At 44.2% G+C, this 23,787-nt stretch overlaps 1 protein-coding gene across 1 annotated transcript in view; it reads right to left on the bottom strand.

Annotated features, from left to right (window-relative positions):
* Positions 1 to 21,833, bottom strand: part of RRAS2 (RAS related 2) — a 41,666-nt gene extending 19,833 nt beyond the window's left edge. The window contains exon 1 of the mRNA XM_005486626.4: positions 21,483 to 21,833. Within this exon, the coding sequence (XP_005486683.1) occupies positions 21,483 to 21,587 (105 nt within the window). The 5' untranslated portion in view covers positions 21,588 to 21,833. The remainder of the gene's footprint in view (positions 1 to 21,482) is intronic.
* Positions 21,834 to 23,787: the final 1,954 nt, after the last annotated feature.

Genomic DNA, 23,787 nt, shown 5'->3' with positions numbered 1-23,787 from the left:
CAGAGTTCTTTGAAGGCAGCTCTGCAATTTCTCAAGTTGAAACACGTCTGACTGTAAAGCATATTCTATACTGCAAGCTTAGTTGAGTCTTGATTTAATTTCATTTCATTTTTGTTTCGCAGTAAATATGTGCAGGAACTATGAACACACCAGGTACTTCATCTTCCTCATCTTAACCACTTGCAATTCAAAGAATGTTAAAAACATTCATAACACACCATCTTTTCATCTAGAAAGTTTTATCATGTTTAGATAGCTTTCAAACTAGCAGCTCACACAATGAACTCTTCACTATGAACTCAAGGTTTTTCTCAAGAAAGCAGTGATTTTTTTTAAAGTACATATCTGATTTTAGGACTGTGTATAACCAGCCTACAGCTGTAAGAGAAAAAGTAAGGCTGCTTCAAAAATCCCCGGGTGCGGCAAGTCATAGATTACTTTTTCCCTATACACAAGAAATCATTATCAAATCAACCTCAAGATAGACAGCGTAATTAAGAGATTTTGGTTTATAAACTAAGTAACTGGAGGAGACTTAGTCAATTAAAATCTCTCTTCACTTCTGTAATTTAGATGTAACTGTACCACAGTGAGCAACAGACTTCAGCCTAGTGGCTCCAAGGAGACCCATGTTTAGGGCATTTCCAGTCTATTCACAAAGAACCCACTTCATAACTCTCATCAACTTGGACTTTTCAGATTGTCTAGCTTAGGTTATGGACATTTGGAGCCAGACAATTACATTAATTAAATTAATTAAAGTAAGAAGTTTTTCTTGCCCAACAAGCCAGTGAAACAAAGCTGCACTCAAGCAACTCTAATCCCTATTTCACATTTTAAGTACCTGAAAATGTTTGATCCCTGGGACTCCACAGCAAGCTAAAATCAGAATTTTCTGAAGTGAACACCTTTTTTATTCTGAGTCCATTCATCAGAAAGAGTCAGGTAGAAAGCATGAGGAAGGTAAATTCTCCACATTCTTCCTCTTAAAGCATTTGTTTAACATGGAGATACAATCAGGTTGACTAACCCACTAATCCCAGAGCCCACAGTTTTCTAGAATGAGTCAAGCTAGGATTAAATATTTATAAGGTAGAATTTCATTCTACAATTAAACTACAGCAACATCCTAGTGAAAGAGGGAGGTTTTATCATCCCGAGTCCTGACATTCCACTGTAATTCCCTGCTGCCTTCAGGATGATCCAGAGATCAGAAAGTTCAAATTGCCACATAAAAATTATAAAAATCCCTCATCCAAATAAATACTAGCCATGTAAACCACAATAAAGGTACCTCAATAAAGTTCACATTATATACCCAAGAGACACCTTTTGACCCAACTTCAATATATTCAGTTACTTTATTAATACACAATTTGCTTAAATATGTAAAGGCCAAACAGGGACTGAACCCAAAGAATGAAAGCTTCCAGAAGTTCTGATCATACCACCTGTTCTGCTGGGAAACAAAAACCTTGAAATGACTCTTTCAGACCCAGTAACACATTTTATTTACACTGCCAGATCATTGTAGACATTGATAGCAATGCACTAGTTCCTGTCCTGTAGGGCTTTTTTCTATTACCAGTAAATTCCATGGAATTTTTGAACACCAGCTTGGACAATATCCAACACATTAACACTCAGATTCATTAGCAAAGTCTGGAGTGCTTTATTTTTCAAAGATTTGTTGACTGATCATTAAAAGCTAATTATTTAGGGAAAAGCTATAAAATAGCACTTCTATCTAATAAGAACTATTGCTTCAAGATAAGCACAGCTCTAACAGCTTATTTGCCCAAATTACATATTTATTCAACTCCAACCTTTTGGCCTTAGATTAGACTGTCTAGACTAATTTTGCAGACTACAGACAATTACTATTATCTTTAAGTTTGCAAAGTGTCATAACCAGAAATGTCAGGAATGCTGAAATTACAGCTGTGTAAGTGTTATTTAGCCATCTATTTTCATTAGCAAGGCTAATAATTTCTAACCTTCCCCCCAGATCCTCACCCAGCTCAGTAGAACACATAGCAGTTATCCTGGAGTATGACAATTTAAAATGATAATTAAATAATTGGTTGCCTACCCATGAAATAATGGACTCCTTCAAAGTGTGTTACTCATTCAGGAATGCAAGCATCAGAGGCTGCATGGTGCATATATTATAATGGTAAGATGTGCCGCAAAATTAATTAAAACAAAAACACACTGGGTAACTTTCCTTTAGAAAAGGGTGCCTGAACAGTTTGCAGGTGGCAAGCCATTGACAAGAAATTAATGCTAAAAACTCCAACAGAAAAACCATACACTTTTAACACATCAATTTCTAAAGTTTTCCACACACCACAGTGGCAGGGCATGAAAGTCAGGCTGATTAACCCAAGGCCCAGTGGTCCCATGCTGCAGGCCCAGCAGCTCAGTAGCCAGGGGTTTTTTGCACATCCATATCAGTCAATCACACTGTATTTTAAGATGAAAACGTGCTTTCGCCCACCTGAAAGCATTTCTCAGAAGTTTGTGACTAAGCAGCAAAACCTCAGAAAGAAGGAGAACTTGCACTGGTCGATAGGTGTTTTTTTCCATGTGATCTGTGCTTGCAGATTTGGCTGCTCTGAGCCAGGCCAGCACACGGGCTCCCACGGGGACCAGGAGGCAGAACAAAGCACTTCACACCACTCACTCCCAAACCAGCAAAAAGCTCCACAACCTTCATGCTCCCTCTGCCAAGTGAAGTTTTTCAAGAGATTCAAATTTCACCGTCTGATTTTTAACCCAGACACATCAAGGAGAAGCGCTTACAACCTCAGTTTGCGATTTAGAGCCAAACAACAAAAATCTTAAGGGTATTTTTATTGTGGCTCAAACCTAAGGTGTCAGGTTAATGCACCTGACTGTGAGAGTGGAAAGGAAGGAAGGGGATCTCTTCCAAGGTGGGGCAGGCTGCGTAAGCCTTTTCTCACTAGGGACAGAGTGTTCAGACCTTCCTGGCACTAAAGCCTTTGTTTTGTCCCACTGCTTGGGCACGGTGTTCAACAGGTCTGATTCTGACTGATGGGAAGGAAAAGAACCCAGATTTAGCCATTGTAAACTGAACTCAGCAAAGCAATGTGGTAAGCCACTCCACCTTTGGAGCAAGATGCAGAAATCCTACCCCATGAGAGCAGGGAGATCGCAGCACAGATATTTCGGTGACAAAGGCTGACCTGAGATCAGGATGAGGTGTGATGCCTGGCAGAAAGCACAAGTGTGTTAAACAGAGGCTGGTCTCACAGATGTGGGCACTACTGCTTCAGAAATAATAGTTCAAATTAATATCACTATCCTCAAAATTCCAGGTTTCTGGAAGAAGAAAAGCTTAGAAATCAAATACAGGGTGGGCAAGAGCCAGCAGTGCAGACTGGTGTAACTGAAACAAAGTTTCAGCTGCACAAACCACTTTGGAAAACAGCAATGCAGAGTATTTTCCATCACAGATACCAGGGGAGTACAACGCTTTCCTTTCCAGCCTAATCAGTGCTCACAGAGCAGTTTAATCTTAATGTCCTTGAAGAATGTCTTCATAAGTCTCTCTCAGCACCAGCAGATTTCAAGATCAAAGGTTATACTCCTTCCCATCTGACAACAGCATAATTCAGCCTGGTTTTCTCATCAAGTGGCTGGGGCACAGTACAGCACATGAGCACTGTTTACAACAGGCTGTGTAGCACTTCATTTCTGACTCTTCAGAAGCAAAGCCATGTCTACTGGAACTGCTACATTACAGGCAGACAGCTGAAATTCTTAGAAGAAACACAAGAGGTAAAAGAGAGAGTTTTATCCTAAATATAAATAAAACCAACAAGGAAACCCAAACCAGCAGACTCATGGTTGGGAAGACAGAATTGATGGCTCCACTCCATGTTTTGCATCAGCATCCCACAAGTCAGCCCAAACATGCTGTCCTGCAGCATCTCCAGACCCTGCACCTCGGTGGCACAAGGTTACTCAGTGAGATCACTTTTAAATTAGCACATTTGCACAGTGACACATGAAGCCTGTGTGCAGCCCTAACATTGTCTGTGCCCCTCCTTCAGATCCACACTCGCTTATACTCAGCTGAAGAGTATCAAACAGGGCAGCACCTATTTTTCCTGAGTTATTATTTTGCAGTGTGCATGAAGTCCCATCAACATCAGAACCATAGAAAAGCAAGGGAGAGAGGCTGTCTGGGCAGAGGACGCTTTCCAGGCAGAAGATGCATGGATGGCCACCCTTCTGTTCCACCAAGCAAGCTGCACACACAGGCCCACCCCAGCAGCACAGCAGACACAAAGCCAAATCACTCACAACTGGAATATTCACTGGGGAGCTTGACAGAGGGAAGTGCTTGAGTAGCATTGTCCTCCCAATCAGTCAAAACTTTAAAAGCACAATGTGAGCAATATTGTCCTAACTCACATACAGGGAAATATGCGCACACTCAAATTCCCCTAACCAGAAACTACAGAGTGGTTTTACCATTGCTGATCCTGAGTACAATTTCATAGCACAGAACTGGTTTTAAGCACTGTCTTGCTAAATAAGCTTGTTAGTGGATCTACAGGGAAAAGGAAGAGATCCTAAAGCCTCAGTAAGCACAATTAAAATGCTCTTAAGCAGCGCCAGAATTCTCAGCCTCAGCAACTTCAGGTGTCAAAGAACTGTCAAATGCATACACATTTATGTCCTTAAATTTTATTAAAAATGCTTTTGCCCTTAGTAGTCAGTCTACAAATTTCAGCAAGCAACGATTTCCATCTAAAAAAAAAACCTTATTTACCAGCAAAACATGTGGTTGCACTAAAACCAACCCCTTCGCCTGTGCACCTGCGGGTGTAGTACCACTCTTAGTCAGCATCGTCACACTCACAGGGCAGGGAAACACACAGAAATCTCAGAGGGAGTTTATTTTTCACTTTAAACTATCGCAGACACTGCACAGAATAGAAAAAAATGGAGATAACTAACATTAATTAATATCTATGGCACTGATATTAAGAATGTTCAAGAAAAGACTGGATGAGGCACTTTGTGCCATGGTCTGGGTAATATGGTGATGATCAGTCAAAGGTTGGACCTGATGACCTCAGAGGTCTTCTCCAGTCTGATTCTGTGATTGTTAGATGAATATATGAGTTTTTGAGCTGGAGGACCCACCCAGTTGGGTGTTAATCCTGGCATTTGCACTTTTAGAGCACGTATATCTTAAAAGCAAGGATTGTTCTACCCCAGTGAGAATATAATTAACCCTAAACCACATGCTTTTACAACTAAAGCAAAAAAGCCAAATATCTGCTGTAAGGGACCATTCTCATTCCACTAAAACCCAGAGACACAGCACACTCAAGGTGCATGTTGGGAGAGCTGCTCTGATGTTAAGATCTACTTCACGCCACAAACTAGTTTTACTTGCAAACACCGACTTTCACGTGTCAAAAAGCCACATCTATGATGAACCACATCAAGAAACTGCAAGCAAACATTCAGCTGAGGTGCTACACACTCAGACGCCACACACAGTCAACTAATGTTTTTACACTATGGCCATTTATGGTAGCAGTAAAGAAGGCAAATGAAAGACTGGAGCAATTTCACACCGAGCACCATCACTCCCCATGCTGGAGCTGATTCTAAGTAACAGATAAAAAAACATGATTTGTATCAAACACCACATCTACAGGCAATCCAGCCTTATTTCAGAAATTCACAGCTTGAGCTGCAAGCATTTTCTAGTCACATAGACCTTAGGATCACTGAAAATCTGTTTAGTATTTTCTTCTCCAACATCCTACTTAGCAGTACATTAGAGCGGGTTCCAAAATAGTTCCCTACCCATTTGTGAGTGAAGTTCCTCCAAGGGGAAGAGGAGTTTAAAGATCAAATTAAGAGCAAACACTTCCCATTCAGAAGCACATGAACTGCTGAAGGGAAACAGTTCCCAATTCCTGTCCAGAGTTAGATGCTCAGGTTGAACCTTTCTCACGAAACAATGGCATTGTAATTCCTTGTTGGAAGCACAAGTGCTCCATACACCGACCCAGCCACACCTGGACCCTCAGACAGTCATGGTTCTGCCATCTAAAGCTTGTAAACACAGCTTTCCTTAAGTAATTGGGCAAGCAGATTAGGGCTTTCACATCAAAATTCTCTCCTTACAGTACAGCAGCAAACTGTGGAAACTATTAAATGCATCTACAGAACATGAGACCATCAAGAGCATGCAAACCTCCATTGGATATAGAAACTTTCTGCATCCTTTCCTTGCTCTTTACCTCATATTAAAAAGTTCTGGGACACCATCTATGCTGCAGTTACACAAATCCTGACAAGATGGTATCTCTAAAATGGAATCCCAAGGTTTAGCAGACCACCCATCAACAGGAAGGAAAGACCTTTGGCTCAGAGATCTTGCTCTGATCACAAGCTTTGCTTTAGGGAAATGCTCCCTCCCAGCTAGAAGAGGACAGAAGCACCATCACGCTACACACAAAACAGCTCAGCTCCATTCAGGTAAACAAACCATTTTTCTCATCCTTCTGCAAAACCGTAACTTTGTGCTTATCTAAACAGATTTGAGCCCAGTTTTCTATCACCATTTCCTAAGAGCTAAATCTTTGGAGTCACTTGGGTAGGTCCACACAAACCTTCAAAAATAACTCTTCAAACAAACTGCACTTGAATAGAATAAATTCTTCTCTCCCTCTCCTGCTACTCCAGTTCTGAATACAACAATCTAGTATTTTAGGAGGCTTCAAGATTTAAGGGAAAATAAGGAAGGCACACCACTAAAAATCCAAAGAATTTATTTTTCTCCTACAGCATATTCACACTGACCAGTTTATCATCACCACCACATGAAGACTGGCAGGCTTTGGGATTTTTAGTGTGTTGAAGGTGTGAACTTAAAAACTAAGGGTTCAAATTCAGATACTTCAGTTCAGTAACAGCATACAGTTCAAGATCTGCTCCGGGGGTTTCCAGCAAGGTGATTTCCCTTCTGCCCCGTGTGCACTCATTCTTACAAAGAATTTACATAAATGCTCAAATAAACTTGTTTTCTAAACTTACAGGCCAGCCTGCACAGGGCAGCCAGACCACATGATTTTTACTTCATTTGCATTAGAAGATACAGGCTGACTTCTCTACACATTATTCTTTTACAGACATTAGTTGTAGGAGAATATTGTTTTATTATGTTTTATTTTTAAAGACATTAGTTATTAGGAGAAAAGTATTATAATCTGGAAAACAGAGGTGCACATCAGATGAATATAGCTCATAAAAAGAATTAGTAAACACATTGTCTAAGCCACCTACAAGGATGATCAAAGGGAAGGAGGACAAGGGCTGATGAAAAATAATTTAATCATGCTAGTTGTATTTCTCCACTTCAGACAAGCTGGTTCCACTAGCAGCTGCTATCTCTCCCTCTGATTTTATGTTACTAACTTGTAACAAATCTTCAGTGAAGCAAGCTCCCTTCTTCAGGATAGACACTGTGAACAGTCACTGGCAAAAAGTAACTCTAATTTGTTTATTACCAAAATATTTTGCCTTTGAAAACCGTGTTAGACCAATATGCTTTAGGCATATAGCAAGCTCAGAAAAGAGGATACTTTTATGGATTCCACAAATAGCACAGAAAGGATCAGATTTGTCCACAGTCTAGGACCAACTTCCAAGGAAGATCCTTCTTGTTTATCATCTCAACATGCCAAATGATACTCACATGCCATCATCGGCCACACAATGTTAGTTTACAGTCTTTCAATTTGACAGGACCTATAAGACTTTCCAGGAGGGGAGCCAGTACTCCTGAAATGTAACTCTGCTGCTCTCACTTGCTGTTTAGTCCTCTCCAAAGCAATCCCTCCATTCCTCACTTTATTTCTGGAGCCAGTAGTCCTGCAGAGGCTGATTCCAGAGTGCAGAAGGGACAGCACAAAAAGGCCTTGCTACCCCATGCAAAGAAAGAAGGCAACCCAAGAGCTTCTGTAGCATGAAATGCGGCAATTATAAAATCCACAAACAAAAACAAACAAAATTCAAGTTGTTCCCTCTGCAAGCAAGTTCACACTGACAGGAAATGAGTAGCTAACAAGAAGTAAATTACCCAAGCCCAGTTCAGAACATGTACAAAGTAAGGGACTATAGCAAACCAACCAGACTCACAACATGAGTACTTTTACTAACTCTAACCTCTGCTAACCTGCTACAAACACATTTACAGCACGTGCAAAAGTGGCTTTACCATACATCTAGTAGGGAGGACAGCTTAAAACATCCTGCCCTGAAGGCAAGAACACACTCCATCACCTAAAGCCACTTGTTTTCATTAGGAAATTGATCTACAGAGCAACATCTGAATGCAAATTGCAATGTGCAACATTCTCTCCTGGTCTGACAGGCACACATAATGAAGTATCGCGTCAAATAAGTAGAGAGCATCATTATTTGATGGGTTTCTTGAGCAAAGAACTCCTGCAAAGGTTTCATCTAAAGGCATAAAGAGGCAGCAGTACAGCAAATGCCACCTAAAACTGTGTGAGCAGTATGCAAAGACCTTCAATTTGTTTACTTACAGAAAACAGCTTTAGAATGCACTGGGTTTGATCAGAGGGGTTTTTTTCTTAGGTTTTTTTTTTTTTTAAACCCTACTGCTATTTCCGCTCCCATATTCTACCAAGTAGAGACCTTGTGGTTAAGGCATTCAGTGAAGAGAAAACAGAGCGTGGAATGCACAGGCAGACAGCCTTCTGCACCAGAAACCACAGGAAAGCACATTAGTTTCTCTCAATTTTTATAGATTAGAAACAGGTTTTTCAACTTCATCACGCTCAGAATAATGGACTACTCAGATTTCCACTAATCATAGGTGAAGCCTCTGGACAGGCAGTCCAGAAACCCTTCAGGAGACCTTATCTACTTGGTGCTTAACTTGGATGTAGCAGAGTGTGAATGTCCCTCTGATCGCAGCATTAGCACCACACAGCTCTGCCAGCCTTTAACAGGCTGCAAAGCTGATGTTATTTACAAAGACAGGCTGGATGCTACCAATTAAAGGCAAGTAGTTTCTCTTTTGAGCTTTCTTCCAGCATTAGAAAGTATTTTAATTTAAGTCATAAGTCTTAGAAGACTCATTTCCTGTGCATGTGTTAAACTCAACCTTTCATAATGACCAAAACTCAAAGCTGCCTGGAGGGACCATACGTGTTACAAACATGTGGGACAGAATCAAAGCCCACTAATGCATTGTTGTTTTCCCTATATACATACATATATATATAAAAATACTTGGTTTGTTTTTTGGTTTGTTTTTTTTTTTAACCAGGAAAGCAGAGTTATAACAAAGACCTCTTCAAGTAAGTTTTGGCACTGACAGCCTACATGTTCAGCTTTAGGAAATGACCGTCAGATCCTGAAGACATAAAAACAAATCTGGGGAAATCTTCCTGGGAATGGCAGTGGCAGCCGTTCCTCTGCAGCAGCTCACACTTCAAAGCACGGCCTGGAAGCTGACAAAAGTCAGTGCTCCAACTTGGAGATGTTCAGTCAGCAGGAACAGAACATGGGGTTTTGTCCAGGAGAATCAAGCAGCACGAGTCCTTTCCCTGTGTCTATCATGTGTTTTCTGGATTGAGGAGAGACAATCCATTCAAGGAAGAAGTTAAAGAGATGATAAATAACCAGGTGAATAGTGCTGGGCAGCCACAGCAGCAGCTCATAACTCCTAGCACAGGGGAAAAGCTGAGATACTTTTAAATTTCTCACGCTACTCAACTGGCATGGGATTAACTCAAGTACAAACCAGCTACCTAAAGTACACGAGCTGCAGGGAATTTTTAAAGTTTGAACATGAGCTGTTAGAAAACCCAGCCTCAATTATCTAGTCTGAAGCAAGTGGCTGCAGTTTAAATTATTCATCTTCTGAAATCACCCTGAACAAATTCTTCCAGATCACCACCTTCCCTCATGCAGGCAGGCATCCAGTATCTTTTTAAGGAGATCAGCTCAAGAGATGCAGGGCTTTTGTTTATTTTCTTCAGAGTATTTGTAAACTGAAGAAATGCACAGAACACAGAATTTCAAGGTGCAATTTCAGCTCTTAAACAACAACAAAAAAACCCAACAAACAAACAAAAACCTCAAATCTTGAGCAAAATTCCCAATTCAATTGGATTTTAAAACCCCAGGTCACAATTTCAGCAGACACCCAGATCAGGACAGACTCGATTATTTTCAAAATCTGCTTTAAGTGAACAATTTTATTATCAATTTCCTTTTTTGGGAGAAAACCTCTGGTGTGTCAGCTGAAATATTCAAGCCCTCCCACAAAACAAGTCAAAGCAGCTAAGGAGGAGGGGAAGCCACTATTAAAAATGTGTGGAATGTAACCTACTGGGCAGAAGGCAGATAATGGGACAAGGAAGTCAACTGCTTCAGATCTGAAGCTCTTTTCCCACCACAGAGGCACTGGGCAGTTTCAAATTTACAAATGCTAGTGAATTTTGTCAATCTATGTAGGATATACATGACTAAAAATAGTTTGACAAAAATAATTTGTCAAATCTGCCAGTTACTGGATAGACACTGTATCTATTCTAATGGGTGCAAAAACTTCTAGACAGCTAAAGAAAAACATTTCTTTAGCTACTTCAAAAGCTGATCTTTCAAGTGTCTTTTTTAAATTCAAAGAAGTTGAGATGTCTGCAGCAATAGGTTTGGGTGCACTGCTCCAGCAAGATAGAAACAAAGCAGAAACTCCACATGAGACAAAACATTTTCTATAGTTAGTAGATTTAGGTCACAGATACAGGAATTCAGAAATGCCTCAGGTTTTAAACATCCTTGATGAAAGTGAAGCACTGTGTTTAAAACATCTCCTTGCACTAAGCAATGTTCTCAGGACAGATCAAAGAGCACACCCTGCGCCAGAAGTTCTCAGAGATGTGCAGGCTCCCTCAGCAGCTGCATCAGCCAGGAGACCACACCTCAAAATCTGAAGAGCTGCCCTGACACTACAAGCTGAACCTGAAGGAAACCAAACCTCCGGCTCCATTAGCTGCTCTGGCACAGCCTGACCTCTGAGAGGCCTCAGCTGGACACCCTCTTTTCTGAAAGCAAGACTTGCTCATCAGGATTACACACAGGGGGCATTTCACAACCCTTCCTTGTGCCCTCTGCAAAAGAGGAACAGCCACCCCCTAAGTGTCAGCCTGCACCCCAGAACGGCTCAGCTTCCCCCCATTGCACAAGGCAGAGCCACATCATCTCCTGTGGTTCCTCTGCTGCACAAGCAGCTGCCTGTCCAACCCACCCTGTACTATTGCTCTGTTGGCCCCCATGAGCACAAAGAATTCTCCCAGTTCTACCTGGATGTTTGTGAGCCTTTCTACAGCATCACCCCAGGGCTGACACAGTATGACAGAGCAAGTTACAAACCACGTAATTGCCAGAAGCAGGAGCATCTTAAATTACATTACAGCAGAAGGTCTGGTTTTCATGTAAAATTTAATGCTAAAATCATGCCCAAGAAGTTACAGTGAGCAGCCTGATTCCCTTCTGATAATTTCTTGATGATTCTGGAATGCCCCCAGAGAATTAAACCTCCTGTATTCCAGGTATGGCATGCAGCTTAAACATGCAGTTACTGCAGCAATCAAACCAGACAAGAGCTTTTAGGTTTAGCACTCCTTCAGTTGGTAGTATCACTTGTACAACATAAAACAGTATTGTCCCAACAACTGGAGAAGCAGTTAAAATGACTCAAAAGAGCTGGAAGCACAAGACTCCAAACCAAAGCTAAGTAGACACCAGCACTGTGGCTTGGTGACAACCTGCTAAGAGCCAGCAATAAAAGCAGCAAGACAGGACATTCAGAGTGGTTGGTCCACTGGATGCCACAGACAGAACAATTTATTTCCAGAAACAAAAAAATAATCCCCACCACAAACATCCCTCTTATGGCCCCTACAGACACAGAAGGAAGATTATCTTCACAGTTTAAAAGTTCTCCTTTAAATACTCTCAGATGGTAAGACAAGGCACAGGTGGTTAACTTTGCTGATGTGCTAAGAAGGATCTTGGCCTCACAGGTTCACTTTCAAATTGGAGGGTCTGGAAAATGTTTATCATGGCATACACCTATCAGAAAAAAAGCTTCAGAATTTGCTGCAGCACTGCAGGAGTGATGCTGAGCACAGGAGGATATCACCTCCATCCATGATGCTTTGAGAATTCCCATCAGGAGGCAGACCTGCTTCACAAGGAGAGGGAACAACATCAGTTTAGGGAAAATCAAAGTATGGGAAATCAAAGTGATACAGCACACATGGGCACACCTTGGAAATCTCTCAGGACATGGCCAAGATTCAGGTAACAGAGTTTGGGGTCTGAGAAGAGGCAGGAGAAAGGATGCAAAGGCAAAGATGCTCTGTTTCTGGAAGACTTCAAACACAAGCTGCTGGGAAAAAATCCTATGCAGCAGCTGAAATTGCAAAGCAAAGTTAAAATATACTCATTATTGCATTCTCAGTAATACTGGGTCATGCAAAGCCAGAATGCATTTAAATACATCCCCATTACTTTATTGGGTTTTGCTAATGAAGGCTTGTTAGTGTGAGCTACTAGAGGCAAGCACTGTATGCTTCTTTAGTAGAGCTGGCAGCACTTGTACAAGTATATTATAGACAGGTTCCTTTTTACATGGTCATAAAGCACCGTCTTAAAAGGAGGCAGAAACACAGAAATATTATGGACACACAGTTAAGTAACTCCCTACCTCAAGCAGTGCATATTACTGTAATCCCACTTATTTTCCCTGCATAGAACAAGTTTAATAACAGAAGAAATTTAGTAGATCATTTTTCTACCCAAAGATGCCAGATTTTTCACACAGATTTATCACTGGCATCCTACCATTTCATGGTCTACTTACCACATATGAAGCAAAACACTCAGATTTGCTTGCAGGTTTATAGATTTATGTCTGCTTAAATGAGGAATACTGAAGATGCTCTGCAATATGAGCTAAGCCTGTTAGTTTTGTCAGGAAAACTCAAAATGCTAACAAGAGTGATTTAAAAATTTCTTTTCCTAGCAAATATAACCGGTGACTTAACAGTGTATCACTACAGTTACAGAATACCCTGAACAGGACTGGAAGAATAATTTGCTGGTAAGTTGTGTGGAAGCTCAAGTTTATTTTCTGGCTCAGAAGACTTGAGGAAAGTGACACATTTGATAGTAATTAATCTGTGTACCCACAGCTAATCTGCTGAGAAATAACACTCCTCATAGGCCCCCTGAATAAAGATCTTTGTGAAGCACTTTGCTTGTGAGTGTTACACTAATTTTTTTCTTCAACTGCACCATTTTTACGTGTCAGTACTAACATCTAGTTAATTATTAAAGCACGCAGGTCCCACAGCCAGCACTTTATGCTATCTTTAATAGTGCCCTTCTGCATACATTCCTATCTCCTGAACTCATTCCTATCTGGATTCACCGAAAACTACACTTCACTTTCTGCTCACAACCGAGAACCTGGTGCAGGCCTGCTTAAATGAGCTCCACTGCCCGATGAAGTTGTTTGCAGAGCTGCACAGTGAACCAGACAGGGTAACTGATCCTGGGTAAAAACATTCCCTGGTTATTTTTAACTCCGATGGCTTGCGGAGTTTCGGTGCACTGGAGGGAGTAAATAGCTGTAATGGCAAACTGCTGTGGCAGCAAGGGGACCTTCTCAACATTTCTCCTTACTTGTAGTAGTGCTAGCTTATCAAATTAAACTTTCAGTTACAGCAAAGCCCTGTTTCTTCAGCCTTGAAGAACAAAAACATTTCCCCAGCCTTGTGTCAGTCCCTTCTAAAAGCAAACAATCAACTTGCCCTCGCTCTCAAGGCCCTCCAGATCCCCACCTGCACCAGCACAGCCCTCGTGGTCACACAGGCAGCCCTCACTTGCCAATGCACTCCTGGGGAGCTCCACACAAGCCTCTTCCAGAGGCACCTTCTCCTCTTTAGTGCTTTGTGAGATTTAGCACAAGCACGTTTGTGTGTTACAAAGATTCACCATGAACTCCATCATCCAACAGGATCTCCCCCTGTAAGCAGAGTTTATGGCATTTCCCCATGCAACTGGAGAAGTGCACACAGTCCTCCCCAGCAGCCCTCACTCAGTCAGGTTTGAGGCTCTGCATAAGCCCAAATTCTCCAGCCTTTCCCAATCCAGCAGCAGATCAGAATCCCTGACCTCACTGCAACAACAGCCCTTGCACACAATGCTTGATTAGTCTCAAGATCAAGCACTTCAAACGTGAATATGTGACCTTCTTTAGCTTAACCAAGAACAGTCCGGGCACAGCAGCCCAGCCAACCCTCTTAAAAACAACCTAGTAAAAGCAAGCAACCTACAAAAAAAGTAATTTCAACCTCAAAGCTCCATCCAGAAGCACCACAGTGTATCATGAACTTCACACACTGGGATGTGACCAGCTTAAGTATATGCATGGTGAAAAAAAAATAAGAAAAAACAAAGCAAGCATATTAAGCAAACATCCCTTGTCTGCCATCTACTTTAAGTAATTAAGTTATAAAGAGAGGAAAGAAATATTTTCTTTTGTGTTACCTGCTCTCATTACGTTCCTATCCCAAACCCAAGCTGCAACCACACTTGAGCCATAAGACAGAGCATACAAAATAGCAAAGAAAAGATAAAAAAGAGACAAGAAAAAAAAGTCGTTCACAGTCAGAGCATGTCTTCATAAAGAAGGATACAGTTCAAGGTGAACAGAAAGAGTCTCACACACTGTCCAGACAGAAATAATTCACCTGGGATCAAACTAGAAATCTGTAGTAGCAGGCTACCACTGCTCTTTCTCAGAATTTCAAAACAGATCTCCAGCAACTTTGTACGGCTTTGCACTTTGAGGCCAACATCCCCTAAGTGCATTATTTGCAATTCAACTTTTCAATCTGGTTCCCTCCTATTCCTCACAGTAAGAGTTTGTCTTGGTTGTTCAAAGCTGCACCCAGAAATCCTTGGACGCGTCCTATGCAGAGTAACAGGTTTAAAAAAAATTAAAAGTACCAATTACAGGCATGATTTCTGTTTTAATGTTGGTTTCACATCTTGAACTAGAACAAGAAGTGGTGCATTTCTCTGGTTCCATTTTCCTTCAACAGTGCCTTTTGACCATAATTGAAGACAAGACTACCAAACCGGTGCAGTTAAGCCAACTGAACTGTTGGAACAAAGGGGAAAGCACTCTGCTTGTGTCACACTAGTCTAGACCTGCAGACTGACTCATTTGGGAAGGTCTGCAGCAAACCCAGCTTCCCACCAGGCAGCCAGAAGTCTGCTACATTCCACTTCACGAAGCTGGTATTTATCTTTGGACACTTCAAGGAGTTCAGTCACAACGTTTGCAGTGCTGGGAATGCTCTCTGTAAGTGCGAACAGGTTGCACAAGGTATACAAACATCAGCCATTTAGGCCCTTCCAAACTCTTGGAATATAAGGGCCCTACTTACAAGAGCCACCCAACAGCACCACTACTGAGCACTGGAATTCAGAGCTGCAGCCAAAACCAGAGGCAGGAGCCTCTCCCTTGAGTACGGGAAGGAGGCTCAGGGCGAGAGGCCAGCGGCTGCCTATTCATCCCTGGGAGTGCAAAGGGCATGCCAGGCAGAGAGAGACCTGGGAAACTGTGCCAGGACTCCTTGTGCAAGGGGCACTAGAAGACGAGCTGATAACCAAAAGGTACGTCAATATTTACTCGCTGTACAAGCAACCGCTGCTAGGAGCTAGCGCACAGAAAGGTGCTCTCGGACTGCCACATGGGTTAGGTTATCCCAAAGGAATGTCACTTGGGGAAAAAAAATCTGTAAATCACTCAAAACCAGAATGGTGAGTACCTCAGAACTTAAGCACTGCTCCAAATTTATGGCAGCTTTTGAACCCAGCTCAGCTCTACCCTGAGTGTGCACTAGTACGAGGCATGAGTGTTGGGTAACAGGATTCATTATGCCACTGCTGGCTATACTGCAACACTCGCATGCAGCCTGAGGCTTCCTGCTTGCCTGCAAGGAGAGCCTCAGTCACCTCCTGCCTTCCCAGGCTGTAGATCTGTAAGCAGAGTGAGCCCAGGCTTTGGCTTGGTAGCAGTGCAGCAGGAAGCAGAGAGCAAGGAGCAGAGCAGTTCGAGTTTCACAAGAGGGGCAACGAGCAACCCTTATTATTCCAGGTGACTGCATCACAAGTCCTTTGTTTTGATTAGGATTTTTATTTCCCACCTTTAACCTCAACAGATGTCAACAATCAGTTGCTCCTGAACTGTATTTTGTCACCTTGAGTTAGTGCAAGGAGGCCCCAGGCTTTATCTCAGTGTGAGCATACCAGTCCCTGCGTAGCCCTTCGTGAATCTGCAGCCTGGAATCCGTGGCATCCCATTCCCTTAATTTGCCTGCACACTTACTCCAAGAGCATTTTCTGACGGTCACCGAGGGTTAGTCAGAATACCCAGAAACTGTGGAGGGATTTGCACATCCCAAGTGCAGCCCAGGGAAATGGGGCACCAAGACATCAGGGTCTGTCAGACACCCAGCACGCTGGCCAACACCAGCTGCACGTTCAGTTGTTGCTTTTCAATCTACTTTACTACTCTATTTTGGAGCTTGGAATTCATATGTAGAGCATAAAATTCAGAACAAGCTCTTTTGTTGCCCAACAGCTATTTCAGAGATAAAAGACACTTTGAGATAACCCACCTTTGGGTTTATTGCTAGTTAATGGGAACAGTCCTGTGAAAGTAGCAGCCTGGAAAAGGAAAGAAAAAAGGGGAAAAAAGCCTGAACAACTGCTCACCCATCTATCTGCAAGTCATATGCCTGTTTTCATTAAAACTCAAGAGTCAAAAATCTACATCCAACTCACTTTACTCACTAGTGAGTGGAACAGTAAACTCAGCTCCAATCAGAATTTGTTACAGGCACTTTAAAGGCAGTAGGAAAAGTATTTTCTTTTACAAACTTGGCAGAAAGATTTGAGCTTGTAAATACAGCATGAAATCAGTAAACAAATAAAAAATAGTCCCAAACACTGGAGCCCTACACAGATTTTGTATCGCGTTAAATGTTTTAGCAGTTTCAAACATGTTCGTACCTTAGCACAGGTATCATTAAGCTAACTGACAAACTAAGCTCAACTCAGCCACACTAACTACATCCATTCAAGATCATCTCAAGGATCTAGTGACATTTATTAACTGATACATTCATACAAATCACCAAAGCCTACTCAGTATGCAAAACTATACATGTCATTGTCACAAAACAAAAGCCATCGTTGTACAAAGAGGAAAAAGCACCAGGACAAAAATTTGTCAATTCTGATAAAAAATAAACAGTATTTTGCACAGCAGACTTGAGAAAATAAAATATTAGTGGCTTTCTTGCTGCATACTGCTAAAATAGCAATATTTGTTCAGCTTCACAAAAAAAAAAAGGAAAAAAAAGCATGAAGTAAATGGCAACTGCAAGATAAAAAAAAAAAAATCAGAGGGTGATTAGGTAGTTGCTAGGCTGTATTCCCTTTGAGCAAGGAAACCTGAATATTAGAAAGGGCTGAGTTACAAGGGAATGTGGGGTATTTTGTGACAGACCTCTGCATGACAGCTGGAGAAAAGCTATTGTGGCAACAGCTGTGTGCTCTGCACAGCTCATACTCCCAAATACCTCAGCCTGCTAAGAGGCCAGTTAACTGGCTGCAATGCATTTTAAAAGTTTGCTGCCTCTTGGGATGTGAGCATGATGGATTATTTGTGTATGTTTTCAATAACAGAAGGAATGCTTAGTTCTACCACTTAGCCTTTTACAAAATGCTGTGGTGTAACGCTGAACTATCATTCACTGCTGCTTTCCTAGAGTTTATAGCTGCAACATCCCATTAACGCTCCTCCACAATTAAAACATCTTCACTTCCTGTCCTACCAGTGCACAGGCTCGACAGCAGTAAATTCATCTATCATATCCTGATTTAAAGGAAATGATCTGGTATTTCCAGGATGAAATCCTGACCCACCAACAGCAATATCGAGCTGTGTGCACCTCCCTAGAGGAAGAATTTTGAGGAACATGCTACTCATTAACCACTGAAAGCTTTGATCTGCTGAATTGTACTCTAAAGCTGCTCCAGGGTGTCAGGTGAATGTCTGAGAGGTGAGCCCAGGCAGTTGTACACAAGTGACCAGTTACACCTCACTTGCCCTAATTAGCACAGCGGGGCTGAACTCAGGACACCAGAGAGCTTCCCTTGTACGGGACGGGTTTGCTCACTCAGCCTCCTTACAAACACCTCGCTGTTTCAGGCCAGGCTGAGGCACAACAACAATCAGCAGGAATTATACTCTGACACGCAGGACAGCCAGCAGGAGCACTCTGCACTGCCATAACCTCAGCCACTGCTGCTCCTGCAGGAATGAATGCTCTCCGCTTTCCCACCATCATCTAAACAAGGCAGGGAAGGATGAGCTGTGCAGGCATCCCAGAAAGCTGGCAAGAGAAAGAAGATTAACTGGTTCTTCTTACATCCTCACTTTCTCACGTTTCTCTTTGTTTTATCTAAAATCAAGGAAGAGTTTTCCCATTTTCAAGTATGAATCCCCTGTTGTCTTTCAAAGACACAAGGTAAATTGCAGCACATGCTTCCTCATGATGTCCTGTCACCACAAAAGTCTGATTTACTGGAAAACAATAAACACCAAAGTAAAAGCTGCACTTGAGTACTGCTTTACTCAAAATTAAAAAGGAAAGCAATAGCAAGTATAGAAGTACTTGCTAGAAGTAAGAAGGAAAAAGCTTTCCTTTTTAAGCTCCAGTTGGTGACAGCCTTATTTTAAACACAAGCAATAAAGAAGCAAAAAAGAATTTAAATCCTCCACTGACATCAGGATCTGTCATGCAGCAAAAGCTAGTACTGATCCATGTTTTAGGGAAGGCCACTACATGTTTGTCACTTAATCCTAAGAAATTCCAAAAATGAAGCACGTGACTTTCTTGTAATCAATTTTAAAACAACTTGGAGCAGTTTCTGTGCAGCCTTAAAAGACAAACAACATATTTGGCAATACACTTGCTGTACAGAAACTACCCAGGTGCCTGCATGGCAAAGCACACACTTGCTAACATCACAGCTTTAAGAGCTCAGGAAGACGCTGTGGGATATAAATAGTACAGCAAGCCTCATCTCTTATTATCCAAAATCACACAGCAAGCACAGAAACAACACAAAACTCTCCCCTAAGGTACCTGAAGTACTGCCCAGGTCTTTTTTTTCCCAGCTACTTTTCTTCGGTTTTGTTTTGGGTTGTTTGGGCTTTTTTTAAGCCTGAATTTTCTGCTAAACTTCACTTTGCAGTGGCAAGATTTTATCTCAGGATAAAGCTGCCGAGAGGGCAAGAAGATGGAGATAACTTAATGCAAACTGACAATAAGTTGTTTTGAAGAATTCACCCTCAATGTGTCAGCTTAACACTACAGTGCTGCTGCCTCAACACTCCTTCAAAGAGAACTATTTATTTTTCTGCTGTTAATTTGAAAAGATCCTTATATGTGGCAAAACAGACACGGGTCCCTCTTTTGCAGATATGTGCTGAAAGACAAGTGTCAAAATTTATATCTATACTTAATAAAAGCTCAAACTGTTAGTGATTTCTACAAGTACCCAAATATTGAAGCTAGCCAGTTCTCAGCAGTACTTATTGCTCTTAAAAAAGATGGCTATACAAAGGTATCAAGTGTGAACTTCCCCTTTTTTCCTCCTTACATCTTCAGTATAAATTACAGCTTTTTTGTTGCAAAGGCAAGTTATCCCAAAGCCCTCAATGCTGCCTCAATCCAGAAATCCCTTCAGCAACATTTCCCAAGACTGAAGCCACATCCAGCTGCACACATGACTGCCACAGCGAGACACAGGCAACATCACCTACAGCAGCACTGAATGGCACCCTAAACCAGCTGCAGAAAGCCCAGGGTTTAATTATCTCCATAGGCAAGCAATGAGGAATTCAATCCACACACTGGGAACACTGCAGTTATTCCAGCCCCATCACCTTCAAACAGACCCACCAGCCAGTGTTTTGCCAGAAACTGACCAGCCATCTACATATCTGACAAAAGACACATGTACAATACATCTCAAAAAACACCAGTCAAACGAAACTAGCTCCAAAGAACTAATTCTCCCAAAGTGTCCCCTCTTTTAATGTTCTGCACAATACTGGATCTTGTAAGCATTCTGGCATCCAGCACTTATCCAAAAATTTAAAGTAATGTTTTCTGTGTAGTTCCCTAGTCTATGCTGCAGAGCTTAAATTTTTAAAAGAGTAGTTGAGCTAATGAACACATGGATGCATATGTGAATGAAAAACTCGACTGAAATAAAGAAATGGTCTCTTTGCTATCAGAACACCCAACACCTATTTTGTTCTAACAAAATATTAGTGGAGAAACATCACTGCCCCAAGCATTCAAAGACAAGTCTGCCGCGCTGCCCAGCAGACCATCTTAGGGGTAGGCAGAGCATGACCGGCTCTCCACAGTGGAATAAAAGAAAACAAACAAGAAGCCATGCCCTCCAGATTTGCTGCTCTGCCGTCAGCAACAGCAGCAAGCAGAACGCAAGGAGTTGTCTCCTCCTACCACCATAAACAGAGGTAGAAATGCTAACAGCAACAGGGCAGGGGCTGAAAATAAGTAAAGGAGGTACGGCTGAATTCGTGGCGAAACACTAAAAAGGGATCTTCCTCCTAACACTGACGCGCACCCTTTGTATAGCTATTCTGGCGTGGTTTTTACTGAAAGCGAATAGACGAGTAAGTTCAATTGTCTGCAAGTTGAACAGCAGGCGCTCCGAGGGTTGGTGGGCGCTGGCCGGTCCCGCTCGCACGGCGTGCCCCGCCGCAAACACCGCTGTTCCCGGGGGGAGCAGCGGGAGCTCCCCGGCCCCCGGCCGGCCCGGCCCGAGATGCTGAGCCCGGGGCAGCTATTTCGGAGCCGGACGCCGAGTGTCACCGCTCCCCGGCCGCGCCTGCCGCTTCCCGGGCGGAGCGCGGGGCCGGACCCCGCCCGCGACCCCGGAGCCGCCGGTCCCCAGCGCCGCGGCGCCCCGGAGCCCCGCGCGCCCGGCCGGCCAGCCCCACCCGGCGGCGGCGCCCGGCGGCCGCCCCTTCCCGCCCGCCCTCCAGAACCTTCCCGGGGGCTCGCAGCGGCCCCGAGCCCCCCAAGGTCACAACGCCGCCGGCTCCCCGCCCCGGGCTTCCCGCTGCCCCGCCGGCAGCATCCCACGGCGCCGCCGGGAGCTGCCGCCCGCCGCGCCGGCTCCAGCCCCGGCCCCCCCGCGCCGGGCAGCGCCCAGGCCCCGGCGGCAGCGGCGCTTCCCCCGGCGCCGCGGCCCCTCACCTGGATGAACTGGATGGTGAGCGCCGACTTGCCCACGCCGCCGCCGCCCACCACCACCAGCCGGTACTTCTCCTGCCCCGGGCCGTCCCTGCAGCCCGCGGCCATGGGGGAAGCCGAGCGGGGCGATCGCGGCAGCGCCGCCGCGGGCTCCGACGCCTGCCTCTCTCTCTCCGGCGCTCTCCTGCCGCTCCTCCTCGTGCCGCCGGGGCTGAGCAGCCGCAGGCCCCGCCGAGCGCCGGCGGCAGCAGAAGCAGCGCCCGCCCCGCCGTGCGGTGAGGCAGCGCCGAGCGGAGCGCACAGCACCACCCGCCCCCGCAGCCAGGGCGCCGCTGCGCTAATGGCCGCCGGGGGCGGGACCGCGCAACGCCATGCTAATGAGGGGGCGGGGCTTTCTCTTATCTACATGCTAATGAGGGTGGGATATGCACAGAGGGCGGGGCTAGAGGGGAGCCGCCGTACACACGGCCGCAGGGGGCGGGGCCCGCGCAACCCCATGCTAATGAGCTGATGCATATGCATGAGGTGCCCGCCCCGCGGCACTGCACGCCGCGGTGTTTGTGTGGCGCGGGTGGCGGCGGCCCCCGGTGTCCCCTCCGCCCGCCCGGCAGACAGCGCGCCGCGGAGGTAATTAGCGATGTCCCCGTGGGCTGCGGTGGGGCGCCCGTCTGAGTGGCTCATCAACATTAATGAGGCGCTGGATGCCCACGGGATGGAGGGACGTGCTGATCACCCTGAGCACAGATGCAGAGCCAAGGCGCGGGGAGGTTTCAAGCCAGAGGGTCGCTAATGTCGCTTCCCACCAAGAGGGAAAAATGGGAGATAGTCATAGTGACTAAAGCCCTTCGCCACTCTTCATCAGGTTTCCTTGTGAGCATGCATGTGAACGGGTTTCTCACTCATTTAAGCTATTCAGATCAAGTCCACCTTCTCCTCCGAGTGTCACGCTGGATGCCACAGCCCCATTTTCATCCCTGTCTGTACTTGGTCAGTGCGTGGTGAGTTCACCCTGGGCATCTCCACCGCCTCTGCTGGGGACAGGCTGCTGTGATCTTCCAGGGCTGTCCTTCCCCTTTGGGTAATATCTTACTGCCCAGGGCGTTTCTGCACACCCAGCACTCGGCAGATGGTCATCATACAACAAAGCACAAGTTTTGCTTTTCAGGGAATTCCTTCCTCACTTCCTCTCCCCTTTTTGTGAAGATTATAAAGCAACAACTCCATGAATGTCTAATCTTGCACGCCGGTACCCACGTGCATCCTTTTGCCAACACAGAGCTGTTGTCGTGCTCCTGAATGGCACAATCACATCAGCAGGGTGGACACGCTCCTCCTCCCTACAAACAAACCTCCAGAAGTAGTGGCCACGCATGGAATCCTCGCTAAAGGGACCTGCCCTGTTCAATACTGGAGCTGTGTGGGGAGGCAAGAACAGCAATCCATGCAGCCTTTTTCAGCCAAGAAACCCCGACTCTGAACGTTCAACACGCATTTCAGCTCTGCACCAAAATATGGGAGAATCCCACAGGTGGGATTGAGCCTCCTTCCCTCCACAGACCCAGCACAGCACTGACGGAGTCTCACAGAGAAATTACAGCTTGTGGAGCTAATTAGGAGCTAACATGATATCATATATACACATGGGGGCAAATCCATGCTGCAGCCTAATCTTAATTCCACTATTACCCAATTTGTCATGCTGAGTTTTGCAATTCTTTAATTGAATTCCTCTGCTGAAAACCCCAAAACTTTGAAACCAAGAACAACATCCTTCAACACCCGTTCTGTCTCAGGGGAGAAGAGTGTCCGACACACAGGAAACAAACTGCTACTTTGTGAGTTAATGGTGTAACTCTGTGAGAAGCAGATACTTTGCTCCCAGGACTCACAACAGCATTTTGGAAGAGGAATGCCGGCGCTCAGGCTCAGTTGCCTCGGTATTCTCCTGCAGTGATAAGCTGCTTTTTCACATCCGTTTCCTTATTGCCCATGCCAATCAAAAATAAGGAACGGCTCACACAGGAAAGAATACGTAGCCTAATATTTTCCAGTTTGGAAAAAAGATAAGTGAGAGGGAGATAAAGCAGAAGTCTGTAAATTCCTAAGCAGCATAGGGAAGTTGAACAGAGAAAGCCTCGAAATAGGAGAACTGAGGGACGCCCAGTGACAGTAGGAAGAAACAAGTTTAAACAAACAAAAGAGGATGAAAAAGGACACTGTTTTCCACAGACACAATCAATGGCGCTGTGGAAATCTCTGCCACAAGGGGCTGTGGAAAACGAAACTGCATGTGAGTGACAAAAGGTTA

The sequence above is a fragment of the Zonotrichia albicollis genome, chromosome 6, assembly GCF_047830755.1.
Source record: "Zonotrichia albicollis isolate bZonAlb1 chromosome 6, bZonAlb1.hap1, whole genome shotgun sequence".
Classification (NCBI taxonomy): domain Eukaryota; kingdom Metazoa; phylum Chordata; class Aves; order Passeriformes; family Passerellidae; genus Zonotrichia; species Zonotrichia albicollis.
The sequence above is the reverse complement of the archived record's forward strand: the minus strand, read 5'-3'. Positions and strand labels throughout refer to the sequence as shown.